This window comes from Amphiprion ocellaris, chromosome 21 (genome assembly GCF_022539595.1).
Source record: "Amphiprion ocellaris isolate individual 3 ecotype Okinawa chromosome 21, ASM2253959v1, whole genome shotgun sequence".
Classification (NCBI taxonomy): Eukaryota; Metazoa; Chordata; class Actinopteri; family Pomacentridae; genus Amphiprion; species Amphiprion ocellaris.
Window position 1 is genome coordinate 1,328,991 of NC_072786.1, and position 25,376 is coordinate 1,354,366.

Here is a 25,376-nt window from a genome sequence, read left to right on the forward strand (position 1 = left end):
GTCCGTGCGTGTGCCGGGGTTCAGGGCGGGGCGGAGCCGCGCAGCAGCAGCTTCATCCCCGCTGACCGACAGCGACCCTCTGCTCGTCTCCAGGCCGCGGCATGGACCCCGGAGCCCGGCCGCAGAAGCTCAGCGGGTCCGGTTCGAGCTTCGGAGAGTCCCGGTGCTGATGAAGGTGATGATGAAGATGCGCCGTTAACGGACGAACCGGAGGATCGGCGGAGCATCGATGCGGCAGAACGACCGCCATTGTTCGGATGCGCAGCAGACTGAGAGGAACCAGGCCGGAGCTTAGACCCGCGGACCGACCCACGGACAGCATGCTGCTCCCGGCGCTGCTGCTCTGCCTCGTACCGGTAAGGAAGCGCTTTGTTCGGCCTCGTGTGGAGCCGAGAGCCGCTGATGTCTGGAGCCGCTTTGTTCGCTGCGATGCTCGGGTTGTGGGTTTGTTTGTGTCAGAGGCAGCTGGAGGTGATGGAGTGTGTGTGTGTGTTGTGTGTGTGTGTGTGTGTGTGTGTGTGTGTGTGTGTGTGTGTGTGTGTGTGTGTGTGTGTGTGTGTGTGTGTGTGTGTGTGTGTGTGTGTGTGTGCGCGCGCGCGCGCGCGTGTACCGGAGCGTGTCTCTCTCTGCAGCCGGAGATGAGGCTCCTCCGGCGGCCTGAAGCTCAGCAGCAGCTCGGTGTCCTGGAGAAAGTGGGTCAGATTGGAACCAGGAGACAAAATAAATACACAATACAGACACACAATAAATACACAACAGACACACACAATAAATACACACAGATACACACACGGATACACAACAGACACAATAAATACACACAACAGACACAATAAATACACAACAGATTCAGATACACAATAGATACACAATACAGACAGACACACAACAGACACATCTAGATAGATACACAATAGATACACAACGCACATATAGATATACACACAGACACTCAACATACACAACAGACAAATGACACCACACAGATATAGATACAGACACACAATAAATACACACAACAGACACAATTAATACACACAACAGACACACACAGACACACAATAGGTACTCAGTAACACACAGACACATAGATACACACAGATACACAGTTATAAATAGACACAAACACACAGACACAATAACACACACAGACACCCAGATCAAACGTGTTGTGTTTCTGAACAATAAACCAGATTTTAGTTTCACTTTAACACAAACTATAAACAGATAAAACCTGGAAGTTATTGATTAATCATTTAACTGATTAATCTCATCTATTAATGAGTTAACTGATTAAACCGATCGATTAATCAGTTAATCAATAGAATTCGAATCAATGTTTCTATTAAAACCTGCCGACCAGTCAGGGATGATCGATAGTTGCCACGGCAACAGATGTGAAGCTGCTGCAGCCAATCGATTGGTTCAGACTGAAATATGAGTCAGCAGATATTCAGATTATTGATCACCTGAGTCATGTTTTAATTCCATCAGTTAAATTAATTATTATTATTTTAATTAAATCAGTTTAAAGTTTGATTTTATCTCCTTCAGTTTGAATATTTTCTGGTTTCAACTGAAGATTTTTGGATAAAACCAGAAACATTTTCACCAGAACTGATCAATTAATGCAGAATTTATTGATTAGTTTCAGTCCAGTTAGAATCTGACGTTTTAGAAAGAATTCTAAAGAAACTACGATAATATCTGAATATTTTTATCACTGCTGGTTGTTTTTTTCTGTAAAATATAAACTGTTGGTTGTATAAATATTTCGTGTGTTTGAAGCTTTGTGCTTCATTTGAACCTTTAGAGCTTGTTGTCGTTGGCGACTGTGATGTCACCAGTGGGCGTGTCCTGTTGGAGGTTGATGATGTCACACGTTAGCCGCACGCCGCCGGAGGCTGCGGATAAACGGGAAAACGGGGACGGCCGTCTTGTTTGTTTGGCCCTGACCTACATTTGATGCTGTTGCCATGGCGACGCCACAGCTCTGCCACACAGGGGTTCCAGATGTTCTGATGGAACACAGACGCGTTCTCCAGACGTTCTGCCAGATCAGTCAGTAGACGGTCGGTCGTTCTGGTGTTTCTTTAATCAGCAGCATCCAAGCGTTAATCCATTATCTCTAACAGCAGGAGGAACAGATTACCTGGAAACACCCCCGTGTTTTTAATACTTTGGACTAGTCCAACCCGATGGAGACCATTAGAACTTATTTAATGTTTACGGAACGTTTGCAGCAACCACAGACAGACACTAAACGTCCACAAATTGACACAGACAAACCCCCAAAAATGGAAAAATTACCACAAAAAACAACAACTTTAAAGGGACACAAAAACAAGAAAATGACCATAAATAATGAGAAAACAACCACAAAAAGACACAAAACGTCCACAACTAAGGACAAGTTGATCACAAAATACTCCCAAAAAGATGCAAAACAACTACAAAAAGACACAAAATGACGACTAAAAGACACAAAACAGCCACAAAGACACAAAGTGACCACAAAAAGACAAGAAAACAACACAAATAGACAACAAACAACAACAAAAAGACACAATATGACCACAAATAAGGACAAACTGACCGCAAAAGACACCCAAAAAGATGCAAAACAACTATAAAGAGACAAAAAATTATGACTAAAAGACACAAAGTGACCACAAAAAGACAAGAAAACAACACAAATAGACAAAAAACAACAACAAAAGGACACAAAATGACCACAAATAAGGACAACTTGATCACAAGACATGTAAAAAGATGCAAAAACAACCACAAAGAGACACAAACACAAAAAAAGACAAAACGACTATAAAGAGACATAAAACAACAAGAAAACAACCACAAATAAGCACAAAATAACCACAAAGAGACACAAAATGACGGCAAAAAGACGTGAAAGTGACCTCAAAGACACAAATGACCACAAAAGACACCCAAAAAGATGCAAAAACAACCAGAGACACAAACACAAAAAACAACAAAATGACACAAAACAGCAACAAAGACACAAAGTGACCACAAAAAGACAAGAAACGACACAAATAGATGTAAAACAACAACAAAAAAACCCCAAAATTACCACAAATAAGTAAAAAAAATGACCACAAAAGACACCCAAAAAGATGCAAAACAACCACATTGAGACACAAACACAAAAAACGAGAAAATGACCACAAAACATAACATAACAACTATAAACAGACACAAAATGACGTCAGAGAGATAAAAAATGAATGCAAAGACACAAAATGACCACAAATAAGGACAAATTGATCACAAAAGACACCCAAAAAGATGCAAAACAACTATAAAGAGACACAAAATGACCACAAAAAGACACAAAACAACCTAGGGTTAGAGGAGATGTGGCGTTTCTAAATCCAGTCAGTTCTTGTTGGATATTTACTGAACTCAGAGTTTCATCTGATGTTTGTCTGGTTCGCTTTTATCTGATGGTCCAGGTTCTCATTTCCTTTCTGCTATCTCTGATTCATATTAAAGTATCATCGTCATGGAAACTGTGAGACGACGACAGACAGGAAGTAGAATCCCTGAACCTCCAGTGGTTTAAATGAACCTTTTATTTCTCCTCCAGCAGATCAAAGCTGGTTAACGTCTGAACCATCAAACCTTCATGTAGCTTTAAAGTCCTGTTTTCTTTAAAAACCACTGATCTGAAGCTGTTTATCAGACAGAAACTGTAAAAAACAGAAACCCTTGAACGTATCATCTGTGACTGGTTGTTCTGGGAGGAAAATGAACCAAATCTGAGCTTAAAGTTTTGATATAGTTTAACTTCAGTCTAACGGAACCTAAACCCGACCTAACTCTAACCTGATCTTAACCAAACCATGAAGTAACTCTAAATGTAACCTCAGATAACTAAATCTAATCTTATAGAGCGCTGATCTCAAAGTTGGGTTTCAACAAACCTCATCCAAACCTCAGCCTAAACCTAGTTTAGCTTTACCTTTCCCCACTTACACCAAAGTTGACCGATGTTGATGCACAACATGTCAAAAGTGACCCATATTCCATTAAATATGGGTCACTTTTGACATGTTGTGCATCAAAGGGTTAATCAAACCTGATCCCAAACTTAACCCTAACTTAAACCTTAAACTAACCCTACCCCAGCCTATAGTTAAACCCAACCAAACCTTAACCTCCAACCGTTTATTTTATGAAACCTCCTCAGAGGTAGAGTTGTGTAGCTTCATACATGTGATGTTGACAAGATGTGGAATGTTCGTGGTGATTTTCAGACTTCAGGCGTTATTCATATCTTTGTTATTGTTAAAGTAGGACTTCCTGTAGGCGAGGAAGGAGATAACCTTTTTAGGATCATGTTTGATGTAGTTTAACTTGTGTTTTAGCTTCATGCTGAACATATGTCAGAGGATAAAGACTCACACATTCCGTCTGGCGTCACAGTTCTTCTGTCGGAAGCTTTTCCGTCTTCCAAATGGGTGAAAATTCCATCAAAGCGTCGAATATTAGGAGTTTAATTCAGCTTAACGTAAACAATGATGGAATAACACGTGTAATGTAAATGCAGAGATGTTCTAATCCTGCTGTAAGCCTCCCAGCAGCAGCGTTGGGTGTCAGTCGGAGCAGAAAAACAGTGAATCTGTGGCAGCAGAGTTTGTGGATTAGCAGCGTCAGGGTTAATCCCCGCATGTGAAAGCGCTCTAATAATCTGAGGATGGAATCAATGTGGCGGCGACTTAACACAAGGTTCCCGCTGATTAGAGCCGCCGGTCAATCACAGCGAATTGGATCCTCACAGGACCACTGAGGTTCTTCAGTCCGCTACCAGAACACAACAGATCAGCGATGTTCTCTGGCCAAACGGGCCAATCAGACGGAGGCGAGCTGAATAACAATGACGAGAAACACAACGGGTCTGGACCCAGATGGTCTTCTTCTGCTTTATCCGCTGCTTTGATCAAAGACTGAGAACCTCCAACATGATGGAGACCAACAACAGCTTCAGGCAGCAGATTAGACCCAGTAGCATAGAGGTGAGAACTGGAACCAAATGTGGTTCTTCACAGCGATGCCAAAGAAGAAACAGTTTTAGTTCCACAGAAAAAGCTTTGAGGAAGAGATTCTCCAACAGATGCTTCCTTTAGGCACCATGAAGAACCATGCAGAAATGGTTTCTACCAGGAGCTGTTTTCAGGATAGTTCTTTGTGGTTCTGACCTGGTTCTAACTGGACTTGATGATTGTTTCAGTAACTTTAAAGCAGAAAAGTTCTGCATTTCTGGGTTCCCTCCATTAGAACACATTTCATAATCTGGTTTGGTTTTAGGAAACTGTGACGGATGTTTCTCGTTGTTTTCAGATGTTTCTGCAGCTCTGAGTTCATGCCACCAAACCAAGGAACTCAGATAAACCTGAGGAACTTTTAAAGAACCACATGAAGTACTCGAAGAACCATCCTCTAAATAAAGAGGGTCTTTAACTGGTTGAACTGAAGAACCAGGGAGTCTTCTCAGGAGCTATTTGAGAATTGTCATTTATCTGAGAGTACGTTTAAAATTCTTCATTATTATAAAATTCAAAAGTAGCCGTTTGTCCGACTCTAGCGCCGCTGAAAGAACCGTGGTTCTCCTTTAAAACCAAGCTGTACGCTGATCAATAACTGTTTTTACAGCATTAGGGAGCCTGTGATCTACTGATTGGTTTCTGCTAATCATTACAGTGACTATCTTTGGACAAACTGAGCCAACAGAAGTGTCACCTCCTGTTTGGACCAGTTTGTGGACCTCAGTTATGAAGTTTGGAATTTGGTCATTGCCATCTTCTTCTGACAAGTCCAGGACAAACCCAGTAGAACCAGTTTTATGATCGTATACGGAGAAATAAAGAAAGTAAAGGAGTGTTTTTTTGATGTTAATAAGACTCAGACCATTCTGTCAGCTCAGTTTTTGAAGTTTGATTTTAGTGATTGGAACTTGTAAAAATGCGGAGAAAGAGTTTAAAACTGGATTCTGTTGGTTTGGAAACAGGTTAGAGGGTTTTTTGCCTTTTCTGGAGAAGTAAAAAACTAAAAGACTGTTTTCTTAATGAAAGTCGGCTTATGAGTGGGCGTCAGACCATTCTATGGACTCTGTTTTTCAATGAGAAATTAGATTTTGTTGTGTAGAACCAATAAAAAGCCAATGAAAGTGTTTGAAACTGGAATCTGTTGGTTTGGAAACAGTTATTTTGGTTTTTCTGGACAAATAAAAAAAAGTAAAGGACTGTTTTCTTGATGTTAATGAGAGTCAGACCATTCTGTGATCTCACTTTTTTAAGTTTGATTTTAGTGAGTGGAACTTGCAAAAATGTGGAGAAAGAGTTTGAAACTGGATTCTGTTGGTTTGAAACTGGTTTTGTGGAGGCAGAACAAAGTGAAAGATCTCCGTCTCTGGATATCCTTCATTGAGGAAACATCAGATTTTAAACCTCATCAGCTCCTTTCAGTCTGATTCTTGCACCGTCTTCTGCAGAAACAACAAAACCTCGTCAGGTTTGCATGATAATGTTGCCAGCTGCCGCCTCCTGACCCCCATTCACCAGTTCAGAACCTCCATTCATGGAGCCTCAACGGACCAGTGTTAGTCCTCAGCTCGCCACAGAATCCCGTCTGTTAGCGGAGGAAGGAGAGACGTGGTTTTATTCACAGTCACCGATGGTTTCCCCTCAGTTTTTTTCACATTAAACTTAGTTTGATTTAGAAATTCAAACTTTTTCCTGGATGTTTTTCCAGCAGCAGCTTCAACATTTAATCAACTTTATTATAAACTTAGTTTTTTACTTTAACTTAAAATATAAAATACAGATTTTATTGGTGGAGGATGGAGCTCATTGATCAACAGATAAATTACAATTTCATCCATTAATTCAGAAATTCTTGTTTTTTTTCATTAATAATCATTAATATTTTGCAGTCCTGACTATAAATGTTATTGATCCAAAAACAGACCAAGAAATGCTAAAAACAGCTGATGACAGGAATTTACCAACCAAACGTCTCCTGAAAGCAGTCCAATTTTAGGAAGCTGTTAGCCTAGCTTAGCATATAGATTGAGAACAGGGGAAACTTGTTAGCCTAGCTTAGCACAAAGATTCAGAGCATAGGGAAACTGTTAGCCTAGCTTAGCACAAAGACTAGGAACAGGGGAAACTGTTAGCCTAGCTTAGCACAAAGACTGATGACAGGGGAAAAAGTTAGCCTAGCTTAGCACAAAGACTGGGAAAAGAGGAAAATGTTAGCTTAGCTTAGAACAAAGACTAGGAACACAGGAAACTGTTAGCCTAGCTTAGCATAAAGACTGGTAACAAGGGAAACTGTTAGCCTAGCTTAGCACAAAGACCAGACACAGAGGAATCTGTTAGCCTAGCTTAGCACAAAGACTGGGAACAGGAACACTTTTCTCCTTTTGGAAAACGTGATTGTAAACCATTAAAAATAAAAATTCAGTCAAAAATGATTAAAATATGTGAAACTGCAGAGAAAATCATTCATTCTAATTAATCCTTTAATCATTTTAGGAACATTTTAAGCTAAATTGTCAAAACATTTGCAGTGTCCAGCTTTTTAAACCATTTTTTAACCTTTCAGTATAAAAATAATCCTGTATTCTGTTGGTTCCACGACCTTAAATGTAAATAATTCAGATGTTTAATGATTTGAGGTTCTTAAATGTAAAAAAAAGTAAACATTTCGATGGTTTCAGACCTTTAGATGTGAGAATTTGCTGCTTTTCTTTGTCGGAACTGAGAGTAGATTGAATATTTGAAGTTTTATTTGAACATTTCTTCCAGTTCTGTTGACTAAACTCTGAAACTCTGCAGTCGTTGAAGGTAAACACTACTGTTCTCTCTCAGTAGATCTGATATTTTATTTTAGTTTTCCAGACTGTTTTATCCGCTGCCATCTGGAGGTTTTTTAGAATGAACTCTGCGGTGGATCCTGACATTAGCATTCAGCCTCGCCGCCCCCCGAGGCTTCGCCGCTTCGTCTCCATGGCGATCCTGAATCCGACATAATGAGCGTCTCCTCCCACCAAACCTCGCCGCCTTTCATCCCTGTTGCCATGGCAACGGCCAGGCAGCCACTGGGGTTTTATTTCCTGGCTCTGTACCGGATGGAGTCCACGTTTCTAAAAAAGTCCTTCACCTGGACACAGGTGTGTTTGGTGTCAGTGTTCATCCGCCGCTGGAAATAGTCCCTAAATGCTCCGTTAGTCACGTCTGAATGGCATTTGTTGGAGAGGAGCTGAAGCCACAAAGCAAAAAGGATGGAAACTGTTTTATTTTCTTCTGGATGTGGGTCGGATCAGTTCATCTCTGAACTGATGAATCTGATGCTCTGTTCCTGAGGAGGAAACTCCCATAATGCACCACTGCTGCACATGCTCAGTACCATCAGAAATTTGGGTCAGAATCTGCTGATAATCTGCTGCTGGTTTTAGTGTTTTTATTCTCAGACCTGCTGCTGTTATTGTTCCGATCAGATCTGTAAACCAATCACATCAATCTGATCAGTTCCATAATTCAATCACATCGATCGGCTGAAGGAACATTCAGGAAGAACTTACCTACCAAACTAAAACTTCTCTAAATTTAGGAAGCTGTTAGCCTAGCTTAGCACAAAGACTGGGAACAGAGGGAAGGTGTTAGCCTAGCTTAGCACAAAGACTGGACACAGTGGAAAGCATTAGCCTAGCTTAGCACAAAGACTAGGAACAGGGAAAACTGTTAGCCTAGCTTAGCACAAAGACTGGGAGCAAGGGGAACTGTTAGCCTAGCTTAGCACAAAGACTGGAAGCATTGGGAAAACTGTTGGCCTAGCTTAGCACAAAGACCTGGAACAAAGGAAAATGTTAGCCTAGCTTAGCACAAAGACTGGGAACAGGGATAACTGTTAGCCCAGCTTAGCACAAAGACTTGGAGCAGGAGAAGCTGTTAGCCTAGCTTAGCACAAAGACTGGGAACAGAGGAAACTGTTAGCCTAGCTTAGCACAAAGACTGGGAATGGGGGTAAGAAAAATGTTGTAATTATTAGGTACAAATTCAGTAGATTATAGGATGTTTTTCTCAGTGATGAGGTTTTATAAATATCAAATATTGTTTTCATTATTTTAGATGAAATAATTGAGTTGAGAAATAGGTGAGTTTTCTGATTTCATACAAGAAGTTTTTTTTTGTGCGACTATGAGGCACAGATTTAGTAAATATGAGTTTTTTCTATATCCAACATAATGGTTGTGATAAATGTTGCTGACGGGTAAATTGTCTTGTTCAGTTTCAGGATGGATTGATAGATTTTGTTAAAGAACAGGAACATGTTGGTGATCTGATCAGTCGACTGTAGTTCCGGTAAATCTGAGGTCAGATTTCTCAGACGGATGAATCTCAGCGACTCTCCTGCCGTCAGATTTAATGAAAACACTGAATCAATACGAGCCGATGAGACGGTGATGAGAGTCTGGAGGAGGTTCTGTTTATCTGCCGGTTATTAGATTCACATCTCAGACTGTCAGCAGCTAAAATCAGCAGACAGACATTAGAGATCCAATAGAATTAGATTAGAATACAATAAAACACAAAGATCGCAGTGAAGCTCAGACCAGCTTTAAAACAGTTTTGTACTATCTTGAGATTGTTTTTGAATTTTCTGCTCAGTTTTTTTGTATAAAAGGCTATAAAACAATGTGGATATTGTCTTAAAAATCAAATGTAAAACTGCAAATTTTCATTTAGTTATTACTATTATTTTATTAATATTTATTTTTTCTGTTCTTCTTTTAATATTTCACTGCATTTGTATAGTCAACTGATTCTGAGTAATTTATCATTATCTTAGTTGTGGTTTTTGTTGCTTTTTTTGTTTTTTAACATAACTACACTGTGCTTATTGCTAATTAGCTAATGTTAGCGTAGTAGAATGGCTACACCTACATGCTAATGGTGACTTAGCTATTCTGCTAATATTAGCTTGCTAAACCTGCTACAGTTACTTGCTAATGTTGAGGACTGACAACTAGGGTTGCCACCTTTCAGAAATGAAAATAAAGGACGCCCACCACGGTCCTCGGGGCCACAGTTCAGTAAAGTTGGAAAGATATTCACAGATTCAGACTTCCAGCATCAATAACTCATTAAATATATGTTGTCAAAACATAAACGATGCCTCTTTCCCATTGTTGTAAGGCAGACAATGTGCTACAAGCCCAGTTTTATCAACAGTAGCTGTCTTTCAAGCTACAGGAATAACATTGGTGTCAACAGGAGCCAGTTGATGGCTGCAGTGATTTTAGTGACACTACAATGTATAAGAGTGAAGTTATTGAATATTTGTCTCTCTTTACTGTTGCAGTGGTTTTGCAAATTGCAGACGGACCCTGTTCACTCCATAGACACCAATGTTATTCCTGTAGCCTGGGGCCACAGTTTACTGAACTGTGGCCCCGAGGACCGTGGTGGGCGTCCTTTATTTTCATTTCTGAAAGGTGGCAACCCTAGTTGCACCTACTAACTAATGTTGAACTAGCCTTTGTGTTTACTGTAAAATAGTTAATGCTAGCATATAACATGGTAACAGCTATACTAATATTTTGCAGGACGTTATATTTGCTGCTAATTGCTAACAGTAACTATTGTTACCTAATGTTAGCATGGTGACACTGCTTCAGCTACATGTTAATATTGACCAGGACTTTGTGCTCACTGGAAATGAGTGAAAGTTGGCATGGATGTTGTGTTTAGTATTAATTAGCTAATGTTAGCATGGTAACACAACTACTAACTAATTTTGTTTACTCTGAAATAAGTAGTAATAATGCCTAATGGTAACTACTGGTTGCTAATGTTAACATGGTGGTACGAGGCACTATACCCCAATGACGTTATGTTGAGCTGAACTTTGTGTTTACTGCTAATTAGCTCATGTTAGTATGGTAGGACGGCTACAGCTACATGATAATGTTGAGCTGAACTTTGTGTTTACTGCTAATGAGCTAGTCTTAGCATGATAGCATGGCTACAGCTACACGATAATGCTGAACTGGACTTTGTGTTCATTGTTGATTAGATAGTATTAGTTTGCTAACCCTGCTACAGTTACTTGCTAATGTAGAGCTGAACTTTATTTTTACTATTAATTAGCTAATGTTAGCATGGTGGCACGACAGCAGCTATATGCTAATGACACTAATGCTGAGCTGAACTTTGCCTTCACTGGGAATTAGCTAATATTAACTAGCTAACCCAGCTACAGCTGTATGTTAATGTTAAATTGGACTTTATTGTTAGCTAATTAGGTGATGTTAGCATGCTAACATGGCTTCAGCTACATGCTAATGTTGTTCTATGTCTAAGTAAAGCCTCAGAGCTGCTAGCATGTAGTAAACAGAAGGAACGAGACAGAGAAAGGTGTAGTTTAACATTGTTACATCTTTTCTTTTTCCGTTTATTTTTTGTGGTTTTTTGTGTTTTTTTCTGTCCTGTGATGAATCAAACAGTCTGAATCTTCAAAGTACAGACTGAGTGGATGTTCTACCTCTAGATCTGATCCCTCCATGATAAAGACTTTGTTCTGTTTCTGTATATTTCAGATGTCGTCGGGATTCCAGGCGTATGTAACAGACGACGGTTTGATCGTGGCGACTCTGGAGCGCTCCGACCTTCAGGAGAACGTCACATCATACGCTGTGCAGATCTCTGGAGAACCTCGACCGGTTCTGGTCCAATTCTCCAACAGCAGCGAACCGGTTCTGTTCAACGCCTCCTTCCATGGCCAGTGCTACTCTGTGGGTTTACTGGCCCGACTGGGCCAGAGCTGGTCCAGACCCATGAAGACTCTGACGCTGCTCACAAGTAAGAAACTCTCAGAGATGCTCTGGTTCTGTTAGAGCCTAGGATTTAACATGAAGATACTTTAGAGTTTAAACTGGAAGTTTGTGTTGGTTTTTACTATGAAAATGATGTTAGAGCTACAAGAACTTATTTCAAACATTTGATGGTTCCACGTTCTGAAATTTTCTGCTTTTACTTTTGCTCAACTACAATAACTTCAATCTGTAACTTTAGACTCTTTTCAATGTTTTCTGATGTTTTTTAAACCACATGATAAAAAACTGAGATCTGATTGGTTATTGTTTATGTCTTCTAGACGTCTGATATCTGATTGGTTGTTGATGTCGTCTGTACATCTGAGATCTGATTGGTTGTTGTGTCTTTCAGAGCCACTGCCCATCCTCAGCGCTCAGATTTCCGACTATAAAGAAGCTCCAGAGACGGGAGTTGTGTTTGAAATCGACCCTCCGGCTGGAAACGTCTTCAGCCGAGTGAACATCAGCTTCACTGAAGGACCAGAGAGACGGTCGATGCTCTACAAAGGTACAGAACTCTACTGGAACTGGACTAAACCCTCTGATAGTCCTCAGACGATTAATTTAAAACACTGAAGGATGAACATTAGAGAGGTCATTTCCTTTTATTTTGAAGATGATGATGACAATAAGAATTAGTTTCTGTTCCATCCATCAGTCAGATCATTTTAAAGCAGAACCGGCGCATGAAGGTGACAGTCACTTAGAATCTGTCCAGTTAGTGTCCAAACACACATTTTTCGAGCTTAAAATTGTTTACCGAAAGCTTATTGTCATTAGAAATAACAAAAACTGCACCAGCTTCTTAGTAAATATGTCATTTTTTTCTGTAATTTGACTTTTATATGTAGCTGGGGTGCCACGGCGGTGTATAATTCACACAAACAAGCAGTAAAATTAAAGATATGAGGACCCAGCATTGATCCCTGAGGAACTCCAAACCTTATTTTAGCTGAAAAAGACGAAAAATCCTTCATATAAACAGTTTTTTCCACCTTACTTTCTTCATTTTAGAGTCTGAGAGGTACATATTCTGTCCAAAACATTTCCCTGTTAACAAATGCTAGCTAAGATCTATGAAGTAGTCAAACTAAACACAGTTTACTTGAAGGTAGTCTTTTATCATTTCTGAGCTGACTAGCTGCACTAACACTTTTATTTAAAATGAAATTTTCTCCTTAATTTTACTTTATGTACCAAAAATAGTGGAATATAAAGAAAAGAGGACCCAGCATTGATCCCTGAGGAGCTTCAAACCTCATTTTAGCTGCAAAATCTTTTTTTTCTTTCCAGCTAATTGTTTTTAAAGATCTGGTCCTCTGTTGGAAAGCTTTATTGAAGTTTATTATTATTATTTTATCTCTAATGAAATGTTCTCGTCTGGCAGACTTTGAGTTTTTATCTTGTGTGTTTGCAGATTTCTACAGAGGGAAGACAGTGTTCAAACACTGGCTACCGGGGGTTTGTTACCGGAACATCACCTTCCAGCTCATCTCTGAAGCTACAGTTTACCAGACGCCATTGGTCGCCCACAGTGATGTCACACACACACCTCTGCACCACCGCACAGGTGAGAACCTCAGACCTTTACCTGTTAGCTTAGCTTAGCTTAGCATTTAGACTGGAGACAGATTGGTCTGGTGTTTTTTTTGTCTATTTTTTGTCATTTTCAACCTCTTTTTGTTTTTTTTGTCTCATTTTTGGTAGTTTTCAATCTCTTTTTGGTGTTTTTTGTCTAATTTTGTCATCGTCAGTCTTTTTGTTGTGTTTTGTCTCATTTTTTGTTATTTCAATCTATTTTGGGGTCTTTTGTAAAATTTTCTGTCATTTTGAATCTTTTTGTTGTTTTTTGTCAAATTTTTTTGGTCATTTTCAATCTTTTTTTGTTTTTTGTCCATTTTTTTGCCATTTTTCTTCCCTCTATTGTTTTTTTTTGTCAAATTTTTATCATTTTCAATCTTTTTGTTGTGTTTTTGTCCAGTTTTATGTTGGTTTCAATCTCTCTTTGTTGTTGTTTGTCTCATTTTTTGTCATTTTTAATCTTTTTGGTGTTTTTTGTCTCTTTTTTTCATTTTTAATGTCTTTTTGGTGTTTTTTTGTCTTTTCAATCTTTTTTTGTCAAATTTTTTGTACTTTTTTTATCTCTTTCTAGTGTTTTTTTTCTTTTCTTTAATCTTTTTGTTGTGCTTTGTCTATTTTTTTTGTCAATTCTTTTGGTATTTTTGATCTCTTTTTAGTGTTGCTTTGTCTAATTTTTTGTCATTTTCAGCTTCTTTTTGTTGTTTTTTTTGTCATTTTCAATCATTTGGTGTTTTTTGTCTCCTTTTTTGTCATTTTCAATCTTATGGAATAAAAAGCAAGAATAATTGCTCTATTTTTTTGCATGTGCTGTAAACTCACATTTCTGCCACATTTTCACCATTTTAATGGAATTATTTTTACAGCGTGCTTTCAATAAACCTTTATTTTATTTTATTCTCACCACTCAGTGTTTAAATGTTTTCTAGTTTTTCTACGTATAGAAGAATCTGTATATTTCTTGTTTATAATTAGATGTATTTTCCTGATATTCCTATGTTTTTACTCCACCCAGCTCTCCCTCTGTAACACTGCAGACGTCCTCTCTGTGGGATCCATTAAGGATTATCTGATCTCATTAATTTTACACCTTTAACTCAGTCTGAAGCGTTTATCAGTGACTCAGCGACGCTCAGGGAGTAAATATGGAGGCAGAAAAGATCAAAATAAGCAGAAATAAACCAGGAAAAAACAGCATTTACACTTCAACAGGCAGAAAGTCTGAGAGGCTGCAGTGACAGACGTTCAGAAACTGGTGTGAAATCTAAAAAATTGGGCGTGAAAGTCACGAGAAGCTCCGGTAGAAAACCTCTGATTCATTCATATAGCTGGAGGAGTTTCTGTTCTGTCTGGATTTATCTGATTCCATTGAAATGTCTCCGTCTCACTGGAGGATCGTTGAAACAGCAGCAGACTACTGAGCACACTCAGTCTGACCTTCCGCTGCATTATTGATTAGACATAAACAACATAAACATCCATCAGTTTTCACTCAGAAGCAGAAACAGTTCTTCAGTTTCTCTGCAGATTCAGGCGACTGCAGGTTCTTCTGGGGTTTAAACCTTTAAACATTTAGAAAATTAAAATGAATTTCAGGATTTCTTTCCTCCTGATGATCTACATGTTTGTTTTACTGGTTTTATTAATGTGTTTAACATCAGCTGCTCTTAGAAATTGAGTTGACAGATCAAAATACTCGTGTATCATCTGCATAGAATTGACAAACCACCTATGCTATTGTTCTAAAGTTTGAAGTCACCCAGACAATTCCATGTTTTCCATGAAAACTCCCACTTTTATTCATGTGCTAACTTAACTGCACAAGGGTTTTCTAATCATCAATGAGCCTTTCAACACCACTAGCTAATACAATGTAGCATTAGAACACAGGAGTGATGGTTGCTGGAAATGTTCCTCTGTACCCCTATGGAGATATTCCATTAAAAATCAGCTGTTTCCAGCTACAATAGTCATTTACCACATTAAAAATGTCTACACTGGATTTATCATTCATTTAATGTTACCTTCATTGAAAAAAAAGACTTTCTTTCCAAAATAAGGACATTTCTAAGTGACCCCAGACTTTTGGACGGTAGTGTAGATTATGAGTAAAGTTTAGGTTTAGAATCAGATTACAGTCAGTTAACGTTGCTCTATATTAGCTGAAGGACAAAAATAAATAAGGACATTTCTAAGTGACCCCAAACTTTTGAACAATAGTGTTTGTTCATACGTGGCTTTATTTTTGTGTGATTTAATGGATGCATGTGCCTTTGAGGAATTTAGCTTAGCGTAGCTCATCCTATGATGATAATAAACCCTGACCCTGTCCCCCACAGTGCCCTTCCCTCCCCTCAACATTTCCCATAAGATCATCCACCTGAGCCAGAGGGCAGCAGGTGAAGCTATCACGGCTCCTCTCCACCGTCACACCCGAGACGTCCCACTGATGGAGGAGCGAGAGGAGGAGGAGGTCCAGCCGGAGGAGGAGAACATCTCTGAGGACGCGGCGACCTCCAGCCCCTTTAACTCCACCATGGTGGTTAGCACCGCCGCCACCGCTAACAGCAGTCAGCCGGAGGAGGCGGAGCTTCAGAACTACTGGTTGGACCCCACGGAGCCGTCGACGGCCGACGATGAGTTTGTGAACGCCGTGGTGTCAGAATATGAGGACTCCAACGAGCCGGGTTCGGCCATGGGCCTCCAACCAGAGCCCTCCGTCCTGCCCACCAGGCTGCCCCCCGTCCTGCTGGAGCTCCGCTGGCTGCCGCCGAGGCCTCCGACCAGCCACGACGGCTTCAATGTCTACATCTACAGAGACGGTAGGACCGGATAGAAATCTGCTATAGATGATCCATGTTCTCCTGACCTTCATCTGTCTGTTCATGTCCTTAAATCCATTTCCTCTGTCCTTCAGGAAACTCCACAGAAACAGCGACCGTGGACGAAAACACTCATGAGTTCTTCACCGAGTTGACAGAACCGGGAACGTACCGAGTCCAGGTCACCACGCTGAGTTCATCTGGAGACTGTGACGCCCGAGAGAGCAGTGCCGACACCGGGTTCACCTTCTACCGCAGTACGTACCCAGAACCTGGACCCAGAACCTGTGGTTTAGAACGTCTCTTGGTCACCAGGAAGGTCAAAAACTACAATCATGACTTTATTTTTATGTTACGATCTTTTAAGTATCACAGCTTCTGTCTCTAAATGGTTCCAGGTCCTGGTGGTGAGCTGCTGGAGGAACTTCGAGAACGTCCTCAGTCTGTCAGTGTCCGACTGTTGGACTCCAGCACCGCCGCCGTTACCTGGGCGCCGTCCAACCAGAACCACAACGGCAGCCTGGTGTCGGTGGTTTCTACTACCTGTCTGAAGCCGAGCCTGAGCCAGAGGATGGAGAACACCTACTGCAGCGAGGTACGTTCACAACACCTACTGTAGGGAGGTACGTTCACAACACCTACTGCAGCGAAGTACTATACCTACTGTCAAGCATGGAGGTGGCGGAATCATTATACTATCAGTTCATCTGACTCAAGTCTGAGTCAGAAAGACTTGTTTCTTCATCAGTCCACAGGTTCTTGATGGGTTTAAGTCAGGAATTTGGGGAGACCAGTCCAGAACCTTCATTCCAGCCTGATGGAACTGTTTCTTTAGCACGTCTGATGTGTGTTTGGGCTCATTGTCTGGTTGAAACGTCCAACTGTGTCCAAGATCAACCTTCTGCTGATGGTTTTAGATTTTCCTGAAGAACATGGAGGTGATCCTCCTTCATTATTCCATTTACTTTGTTTAAAACTCCAGTTCCACAGAGCATGATACTGCCACCACCATGCTTGGTGGTAGGTTTGGTGTTCTTGAGGTTAAAGGTTCAGTTTTTGTTCCATCTGACCATAGAACTTTCCTCCAGGAAACCTTTTCTTTGTCCATGTGATCAGCAGCAGACTTTAGAAAAGTTTTAAGGTTCTGCTATGAGACGCAAAGTTTCTTTCTCGTGTTCTTCACAGGAGAACTCGACCAGTGACATCATCACCAACCTGACGCCAGGTGCTCAGTACAGGGTCGTGGTTTTTCACACCAACGGACCTCTGATCAGCCCTCCGTCTGAGCCCGTCATCATCGACATCGGTGATCTTCTGCTTTTAAACCTCGTCTCTGCGGGGTTCCTGCCGTAGTTTAACCTTCAGGTGTCGTCCTGGTGGTCATGTGACTCAGACAGGTGTGTGTTTCAGAGCCCACAGGTGTCCGTGAGTTGGCGGTCTATCCCCTGAGTCCAACAGCCGTCATCCTCAGCTGGCAGCGTCCGTACCACGTGGCCTTCAGGAAGTACGTCCTGCAGACCTTTTTCTTCAACCCCGTCACGCTGGCGTCTGAGTGGACCACCTACTACGAGATCGCTGCCACCGCTTCCGTCATCGCCTCTGTGGTAACGCCACCTTCGTTACGTCGTCACCGTGATTCGATTTCAGGACGTTGGCGCCACTTTACCAGCTTCTCTCCTGCCTGTGTTTGTCTCAGAGGGTGACCGACCTGCTGCCGGCATGGTATTACAACTTCCGTGTTTCCATGGTGACGTGGGGCGACCCGCCGCTCAGCTGCTGCGACAGTTCGACCGTGAGCTTTGTTACAGGTACGACTCACCTGTTGGTCCAGTCCAAAGCTTTATGTCGGTGATTAATCGATTAGAAATAGTTTAACTGATAAGGAATGTGCATGTCATAGATCGACTGTAGATCCTGGTTGTTCCACCAGGTTGAGCCTCTTCCTGTTTAATCCTGTACAGACCAGAGGCAGCAGAGAGCATTGTGGGACACATATTGGACAAGTTTTGAGTCATTTTAGACAAGTTTTGAGTCATTTTGGTCGAATTTTGAGTCATTTTGGACACATTTTAAGTCATTTTAGACAAATTTTAAGTCATTTTGAACAAGTTTCGAGTCACTTGGATTTTTAAAAAAAATTGAGTCATTTTGGATGAGTGTCGAGATGTTTTTAGTCTTTCTCAATTTCAACAATTCTGAGAAAGTTGGAAAAAGTTTGGAGGATTTTAGACCAATTTTGAGTCTTTCTTGAGAATTTTGAAGACTTTTTGGGAAAGTTTTTGAGTTTAGTAGAACCTGGTTCCCCTCTTCCTGTTTAATACTGTAGAGACCAGACTACAACTGAGAGCATTGTGGGAGTTTAGCTAGCAGCGGGCACCATGACAAAGACTTCTATGGAGGTTAATGACCTGAAATGTTCCACCTTTTAAATGTCGGAGCTTCAGTAGAAACCAGGCAGACTTCTCTGGCAGACGTTTCAAGAAACTGGTTTCTCCTAAAGCTCCTAGGATCACCAGGACCTGGATGAGTTTAGCTATCAATGGGGCATCATGACAAAGACTTATGTGGAGGTTCATGACCTCTAAATTAGCATCTCCTGCTGGTTAGCCTCATATATAGCCTGGTATTTAGCGGGTATCTCACCAGGTGTTTCCTCCTGCAGCTCCTGAAGCTCCACACATCTCCTCGGTGGATTATTCCCATGGAGTTTTATACGTCCGCTGGACTTACGGAGAACTCTTCATCGACCTGTCGCACTCCAGGATGCTGCACTGGCAGGTGGTGGCCATCAGCAAGAAGGGACCCGAGAGGAGCTACTCAGTAGACGTAAGTCCTGGAGCCTTTATTCTGGACCTGGAAGTCCTGGTTCATGTTTAGAGCTAAAGTCCTACAGCTCTGTGGAACCAGAATAACATGAAGGAGAGAGAACTCAGAGATGACTTCTGTCAGTAGGACTCAGAACGATGGAAACCAGGATAAAAAGTTTCTCATTTAGATAATTTTTTATGTATTTAGGACAGTTTAGTCTCTTTATGCTCATTTTGCAAAACGTTGTTTTTGGTGTCATTTACATCCGATTTTCCTCACTTTTTCATCTCTTTTCTGTCATTTTGTCTCTCATTTTTGTTTTACACTTCGTTTTTATCGTTTTATATCTCGTTCTTGTTGTTTTGTCTCGTTTTTGTTGTTTTGTGTCTCATTTTTGTCGTTTTGTGTCTTGTTTTTATCATTTTATGTTTCGTTTTTATATCTCATTTTTATTGTTTTATATCTCGTTTTTGTTTTCTCTCTCATTTTTATTGTTTTATATCTCGTTTTTGTTTTCTCTCTCATTTTTGTCGTCTTGTGTCTCATTTTGTTGTTTTGTGTCTCGTTTTTATCATTTTGTATCTCGTTATCGTTTGTCTTGGTTTTTTATAGATTTTCTTTATCGTTTTGTGTCTTGTTTTTGTTGTTTTGTCTCGTTTTATTGTTTCTTGTCCTGTTTTTGTCGTTTTTTGTCTTATTTATGTCGTCTGATTGAAACTCCAGCCGACTTCCCTTTAAATCCTCGTCCATCCTCGTTCCGTTTTCATCTTCAGGTGATTAAAACTGATCAAACTCATAAATCTGCTTCTATAATGGGATGCTTTTAATTCTTCACCAAACAATCACAGCGACTAAACTGGGAAACAGGATTTTAGGATTTACGGTTATTTTTAGTTTGTTTTGGAGGCTGATTAAATCATATTTTGGGAAAATACCTGCAGAAGAAGCTTTTTATACGTCGTCCTTTTCTGGCTTTAGCCAGTGGGTCGGTGCAGGTTCAGTTTGGTGGATAAATGAGATAAATAAGACATAATGAAGGTGAACATTACACCAGGATTTATGTGTGTTTATTGTGTGTTTGTGGTGCATTTATTATGTATTTATTTTGTTTATTGTGTGTTTGTTGTATTTATTGTGTGTTTATTGTATTTATTGTGTGTTTATTGTGTATTTATTGTGTCTTCAGGTGACCCGTAACGTGATGCGAGCCCACCTGCCTCTGCCTCCAGGTGACATCTACAACCTGACGGTGACGGCGTGCACAGAACGAAGCCGGAACACGTCGATGCCCAACATCATCAAGCTGGGTCAGAACAGATCACATGTTCTTTATCATTTTATTAATGAGCTCTTTAAGGTGTTGTTGTTCTCAGTGTGACCTGATGGAGGCACTGTTCTCTTTGAACTCAGACACACTGATACACAAGTTTGTCTTCACTAACATGAGCACATTTTGTTGTGGTGATTTTGCATCATTTTGTGTTGATTTTGTGGTTTTCTGTGTTTATTTTGGATATTTTTGTGGTAATTTGCATCTTTTTGTGTTGATTTTGAAACAAATTGTGTTGATTTTGCATTTTTTGTGGTGATTGTGCATTTTTGTTGTGATTTTGCATATTTGCATCTTTTTGTGTTGATTTTTGGGTTTTTTGTGTTGATTTTGCATGTTTTTGTAGCGATATTGCATTTTTTGTGTTGATTTTTGTGTTTTTTTGTGATGATTTTACATCTTTTTGTTGTGATATTGCATTTTTTTGTGTTGATTTTGCATTTTTTCAGTGATTTTCCATTTTGTGATGGTTTTGCATCTTTTTCTGGTGATTTATGCACCTTTTGTGGCAATTTTACATTTTTTGTGGTGATTTTGCATCTTTTTGTATTCATTTTTCGTTTTCTCTGCTAATTTTCCATTTTTTCTATTGATTTTGTGTTTTTTGTGTTCATTTTGTGTTTTCATGTGGTAATTTTGGACCTGGAATTCTTGAAATATTGACAGTCTGAAGGTAGAACTCTGATGATTCCTAAAGTTCCTGTAGATAGAGAACCAGATGTTGTGAGGAGGTCTGATCAGAATAATTCAGTTTCAGTCTAGCAGGTGACTCAGTTGTTGTTTTGACAGATTCTCTGTTTTTTTTTTCACCCTGAAAGTGAAAGTGAAACTGCTCATCCTGGACTTCCTCTTCTGGGCAGCTCAGGCGTTTCCTTCACACGTCGTTCTCTCTGAGGTTCTTGTTCTGTGTTTCCTGCAGAACCGGCTCCGCCCAGATCGCTGTTCGCCGTCAACGCCACCCACTCGTCCGTCACTCTGCTGTGGACGGAGGACGGCGTGGTCGACTACTACCAGGTGGTCTGCAGACTCAGCAGGAGCAGCAAGGAGCTCAAGGTAATGTCGTTTATACGGGTTCCTGTTAGAACCTTTAACCTCATCAGTCAGTGGGAGAACAACATTAAACTACAAGAAATGAAGCTTCAAATGTGAACTAAGCAGAATATTTACTGAGAGTTTAGCCTCTTATGAAGCACCGACTTTAATCTGATCCCATTTTTAGACATAAATCAACCAAACTTTTAATCAGAAGATGCAGAGACTCGATCATAAATCCAGAACTAAATCAAACACCATCTGCAGCGTTGAACTGGGAGCCGCAGTTTGTTCAACACAACACAGGAACTCCTAGAAAAAAACTAGCAGAAAGACTTTAAAAAATTAATTTCTTCTCATTCAGTCAAGAATCCAGATTTAGACTCAACTAATCAAACAACAGCTTCTTATTTCAGGATGTGAAAGTTTGGCAGTCTGTCAGCAGCTGCTCATCTCGTTTTCATCTTGTTTTTATCTCATTTTAGTCTTATTCTATATTATTATTATTAGTAGTAGTAGTATTCATTTCATTTTCATCTCCTTTTTAAAATCTTTTTTATCGTTTTCATCTCGTATCCATCTGATCTTTATCTTGTTTTCATCTCATTTTCCTCTCGTTTTATTCTTATTCTATATTATTATTTTCGTCTCGCTTTCATCTTGTTTGTATCTTGGTTTTGTCTCATTTCCATCTCGTTTTATTCTTATTATTCGTTGTTATTATTATTTTCATCTCATTTATATCTTGTTTTCATCTCGTTTTCATCTCAATATATTCTTAGTCTATAGTTAGTTCTTATTCTCAGTTTCATTTCATTTTCATCTCATTTCAGTCTGACTGTTGTCTAAATTTCAACATTTAGTCATCCATTTTTCATCTCCTTTTCACTTCAGTTTTTCTTATTTCAGTCTTGCTTTTAATCTCTTTTTTATCTGAATGTCATCTTTTTTATTTGTTTTTTATTATTTTGTCCTAATTTCATCTCCATTTCATTTTATTTGCATCTCATTTCTGCCTCAGCTTCATCTTAATTTCTTCTTCTTTACATTTCTTCTCATTTCAATTTAGTTTTTTTTCTCAATTTCTATGTATATTTGTTCTGTTTTCATCTCACTTTCATCTTGTCTTATTGTAGTCTTGTTTTCATTCTCACATTTATTTTATCCTTGTTCTGTAATATTTTCTTCTCATCTCATTTTTGTCTCAATTTAATTTTATTTCAGTCTTTCTGTCAAATATTCATCCATGTTTCATGTCAGTATCATCTTATTTCATTCTTATATTCTTCGCATTCTCATTTAATTATCGTTTTGTACTTGCCTTGTTTTCATCTCAGTTTCTTTTAGTTTACGTCTCATTTCAGTTTACTTTTTGTCACATTTCTACATATATTTGTTACATTTTTATCTCATTCCCATCTTGTTTTTACCTCTTATTGTAGTCTTGTTTTCATCTCATCTTTTTCTCATTTTTTAAAACTTCATCTCATTTTCATCTAGTTTTTACCTAGTGTTTGTCTTATTTTTTGATTTCAGTTTCATTTGTGTCTCATTTTTACCTGTTTTATCTTCTTTTATTTTATCTCAATTTCATCTCACTCTGATCTCAGCTTCACTATATATTCATCTTGTTTTCATCTCAGTTTCATATGAACTGATTAATGGTTTCTAGTAGCCTTTAAATACTCTCGGTATTTTTCCAGACGATATTTACCCTCACTATTAACCTGGTCAATTTTAACTTCTCATTTTCTTCCAGTTTTCATCTCATTTTTGTCTGTTTTCATTTGAATTTCTTTCTGTTTTCATCTCATTTTCATCCCATATATCATTAGAAACTTCTCTCACCACAGGCATCTTGTTAAAAGTGTTGCTCGTGTGAACAGATGGAAACTTCAGCAGAAACAGGAAGTATACCGTTGCCATGGAAATGTGACAGCATGTTTTATATTTGCATTTTGGAGAATGAAGTGAACTAAATTAGCCGCAATTGGTTCCTTTTTACTCCACATTTAAATCACTGATCTGCATGTGAAGCAGAAACAGATTTATTTTTATATCTTCTCTTTTTATTCAGTCAAAGATCAAGAATCAGAAGATTAAAAATATTTTGAGTGAAACAAAACACGGCAGATTCTTTTTGACTGATTTCAGGTTTTAGGAGTTGGTTGCTCATCCTGTTTTCATCTCATTTCCATCGCAGATTCTTCTGGTTTTTATCTTGTTTTTGTCACATTTTCATCGTCTTCCCACTCTGGTTTCATCTCTTTTGTAATCTCATTTTGGTTCAGTTTCATTTCCATTCTTATTTTTATCTCAGTTTCATCTTTTATCTCATTATCATCGTGGTGTCTTATCGTGTCTCATTTTCAACTCAGTTTCATCTCGTTTGTCTAATTTCAGTTTGTTTGTCTCAGTTTTAACTTAGTTTCATCCAATTTTCATCTCATTCTCGCTTCACTTTCATCATATTTTCATTTTTTTTCTCAATTTCATCTCATATTCATCTAATTTTTGTCTCATTTTAACCTCAATTATCCTGTTTTCATCTTGGCTTGGTCTAGTTTTTGTTTCGACTTCATCTCACATTTGCCTCAGTTTCATCTCATTTTAGTCTAATATTTGTCTGATATTCATCTCATTTTTATCTCATTTTCATCCCACGTTTATGAAATTTCTGTCTAATCTTGGTCTCTTTTTTATCTTATATTCATCTCGCCTTCATCTCCTTACCATCATATACTCATTCTGCTTTCATCTCGTTTATGATCTTATTTTTAGCTCAATGTCATTTTATCTTTTCTTATTTTCATCTCACATTGATCTCACTTTCATCTCATTATCATCCTGTATTTGTCTTTTTTTCATGTCATTTCTTTCTCATTTTCTTCTCAATTTCATCCTGTTTTTGTCTCATTTCAGTTTGATGTTTGTCTCAAATTCGGAAGATATTCATCCAGTTTTCATCTCACTTTCATCTCAATTTGCCTCATATTTATCAAAATTCGTCTTAGTTTCATCTCGCTTTTCTCTCATTTTAACCTCACATTTATCCCGTTTTCATCTCATCTCATCTTGGTCTCATATTTGTCTTGATTCTATCTCGCTTTCAGCTCAGTGTCATCTCTTTTAGTCTTATTTTCATTTGACTTCTTTCTCATTTTCAATTTTATTTTATCTTTATCTTATCCTGCTTTTGTCCAGTTTTCATGTCACGTGCATCCAGTTTTCAGCCCTCCTGTTCTTCTTTAATTTTCTGGATGTTGGCGTCTCTCTTCTCGTTACGTCTCTGAGGATTTTCCTGCATCTCTTCCACGTTTTTCCTTCTCCAGACTCGAGAGCCTCAGACGTCGACATCTCACATTGTGACGATTTCCGGTTTGTTGCCGTCGTCCAGCTACAACTGCACCGTGACCAGCTTCAGCTACAGCACACCGAGCAAACCGGCCCACATCAGCATCACCACCGTTGGTAGGTGGCGCCGTTCCAAACCTAGGAGCTGAAATACCTGCAGTCTGGAAACAGCTTAGTCCTCAGTGTTTGATACGGAAATCTACTAAAAGATGGAGAAAGTTTCTTTAATTATTATAATTACTTGATGAATCCATTAATGATGAGGTGAAGGTGTTCAGTGATAATTATTCATATTAAGTTCAAGTATTTAACAGGCTGACACATGATTGATGGATACAGTTTTTAGTAATAATTAAGTGATCTTTAAGGAGTGAAAATAACTTGAATTTGCAAATAAATTTTGAGGTTTTACCAGAGTTCAGCTAAGATAATTTAAAAAAAAAAAAAAATGGTGGCAGCATCATGACGTGAAGCACGGTGGCGGCAGCATCATGACGTAAGACATGGAGGTGGAATCATCAAGATGCGAAGCATGGAGGTGGCAGCATCA

The 25,376-nt window shown here is 39.2% G+C and overlaps 1 protein-coding gene across 3 annotated transcripts in view; it reads left to right on the forward strand.

The window, feature by feature from the left end:
* The window catches only part of ptpro (protein tyrosine phosphatase receptor type O), a 44,043-nt gene continuing 18,667 nt past the window's right edge, over positions 1-25,376 (forward strand). For all 3 annotated transcript variants that reach the window (XM_023289509.3, XM_023289516.3, XM_055006598.1), the window contains exons 1-14: positions 1-356; positions 11,627-11,888; positions 12,255-12,410; positions 13,320-13,472; positions 15,820-16,302; positions 16,398-16,559; positions 16,701-16,897; positions 17,488-17,608; positions 17,713-17,906; positions 17,999-18,110; positions 18,965-19,128; positions 20,297-20,417; positions 21,360-21,493; positions 24,805-24,943. In XM_023289509.3, the coding sequence (XP_023145277.1) occupies positions 258-356; positions 11,627-11,888; positions 12,255-12,410; positions 13,320-13,472; positions 15,820-16,302; positions 16,398-16,559; positions 16,701-16,897; positions 17,488-17,608; positions 17,713-17,906; positions 17,999-18,110; positions 18,965-19,128; positions 20,297-20,417; positions 21,360-21,493; positions 24,805-24,943 (2,497 nt within the window). In that variant the 5' untranslated portion in view covers positions 1-257. The remainder of the gene's footprint in view (positions 357-11,626; positions 11,889-12,254; positions 12,411-13,319; positions 13,473-15,819; positions 16,303-16,397; positions 16,560-16,700; positions 16,898-17,487; positions 17,609-17,712; positions 17,907-17,998; positions 18,111-18,964; positions 19,129-20,296; positions 20,418-21,359; positions 21,494-24,804; positions 24,944-25,376) is intronic.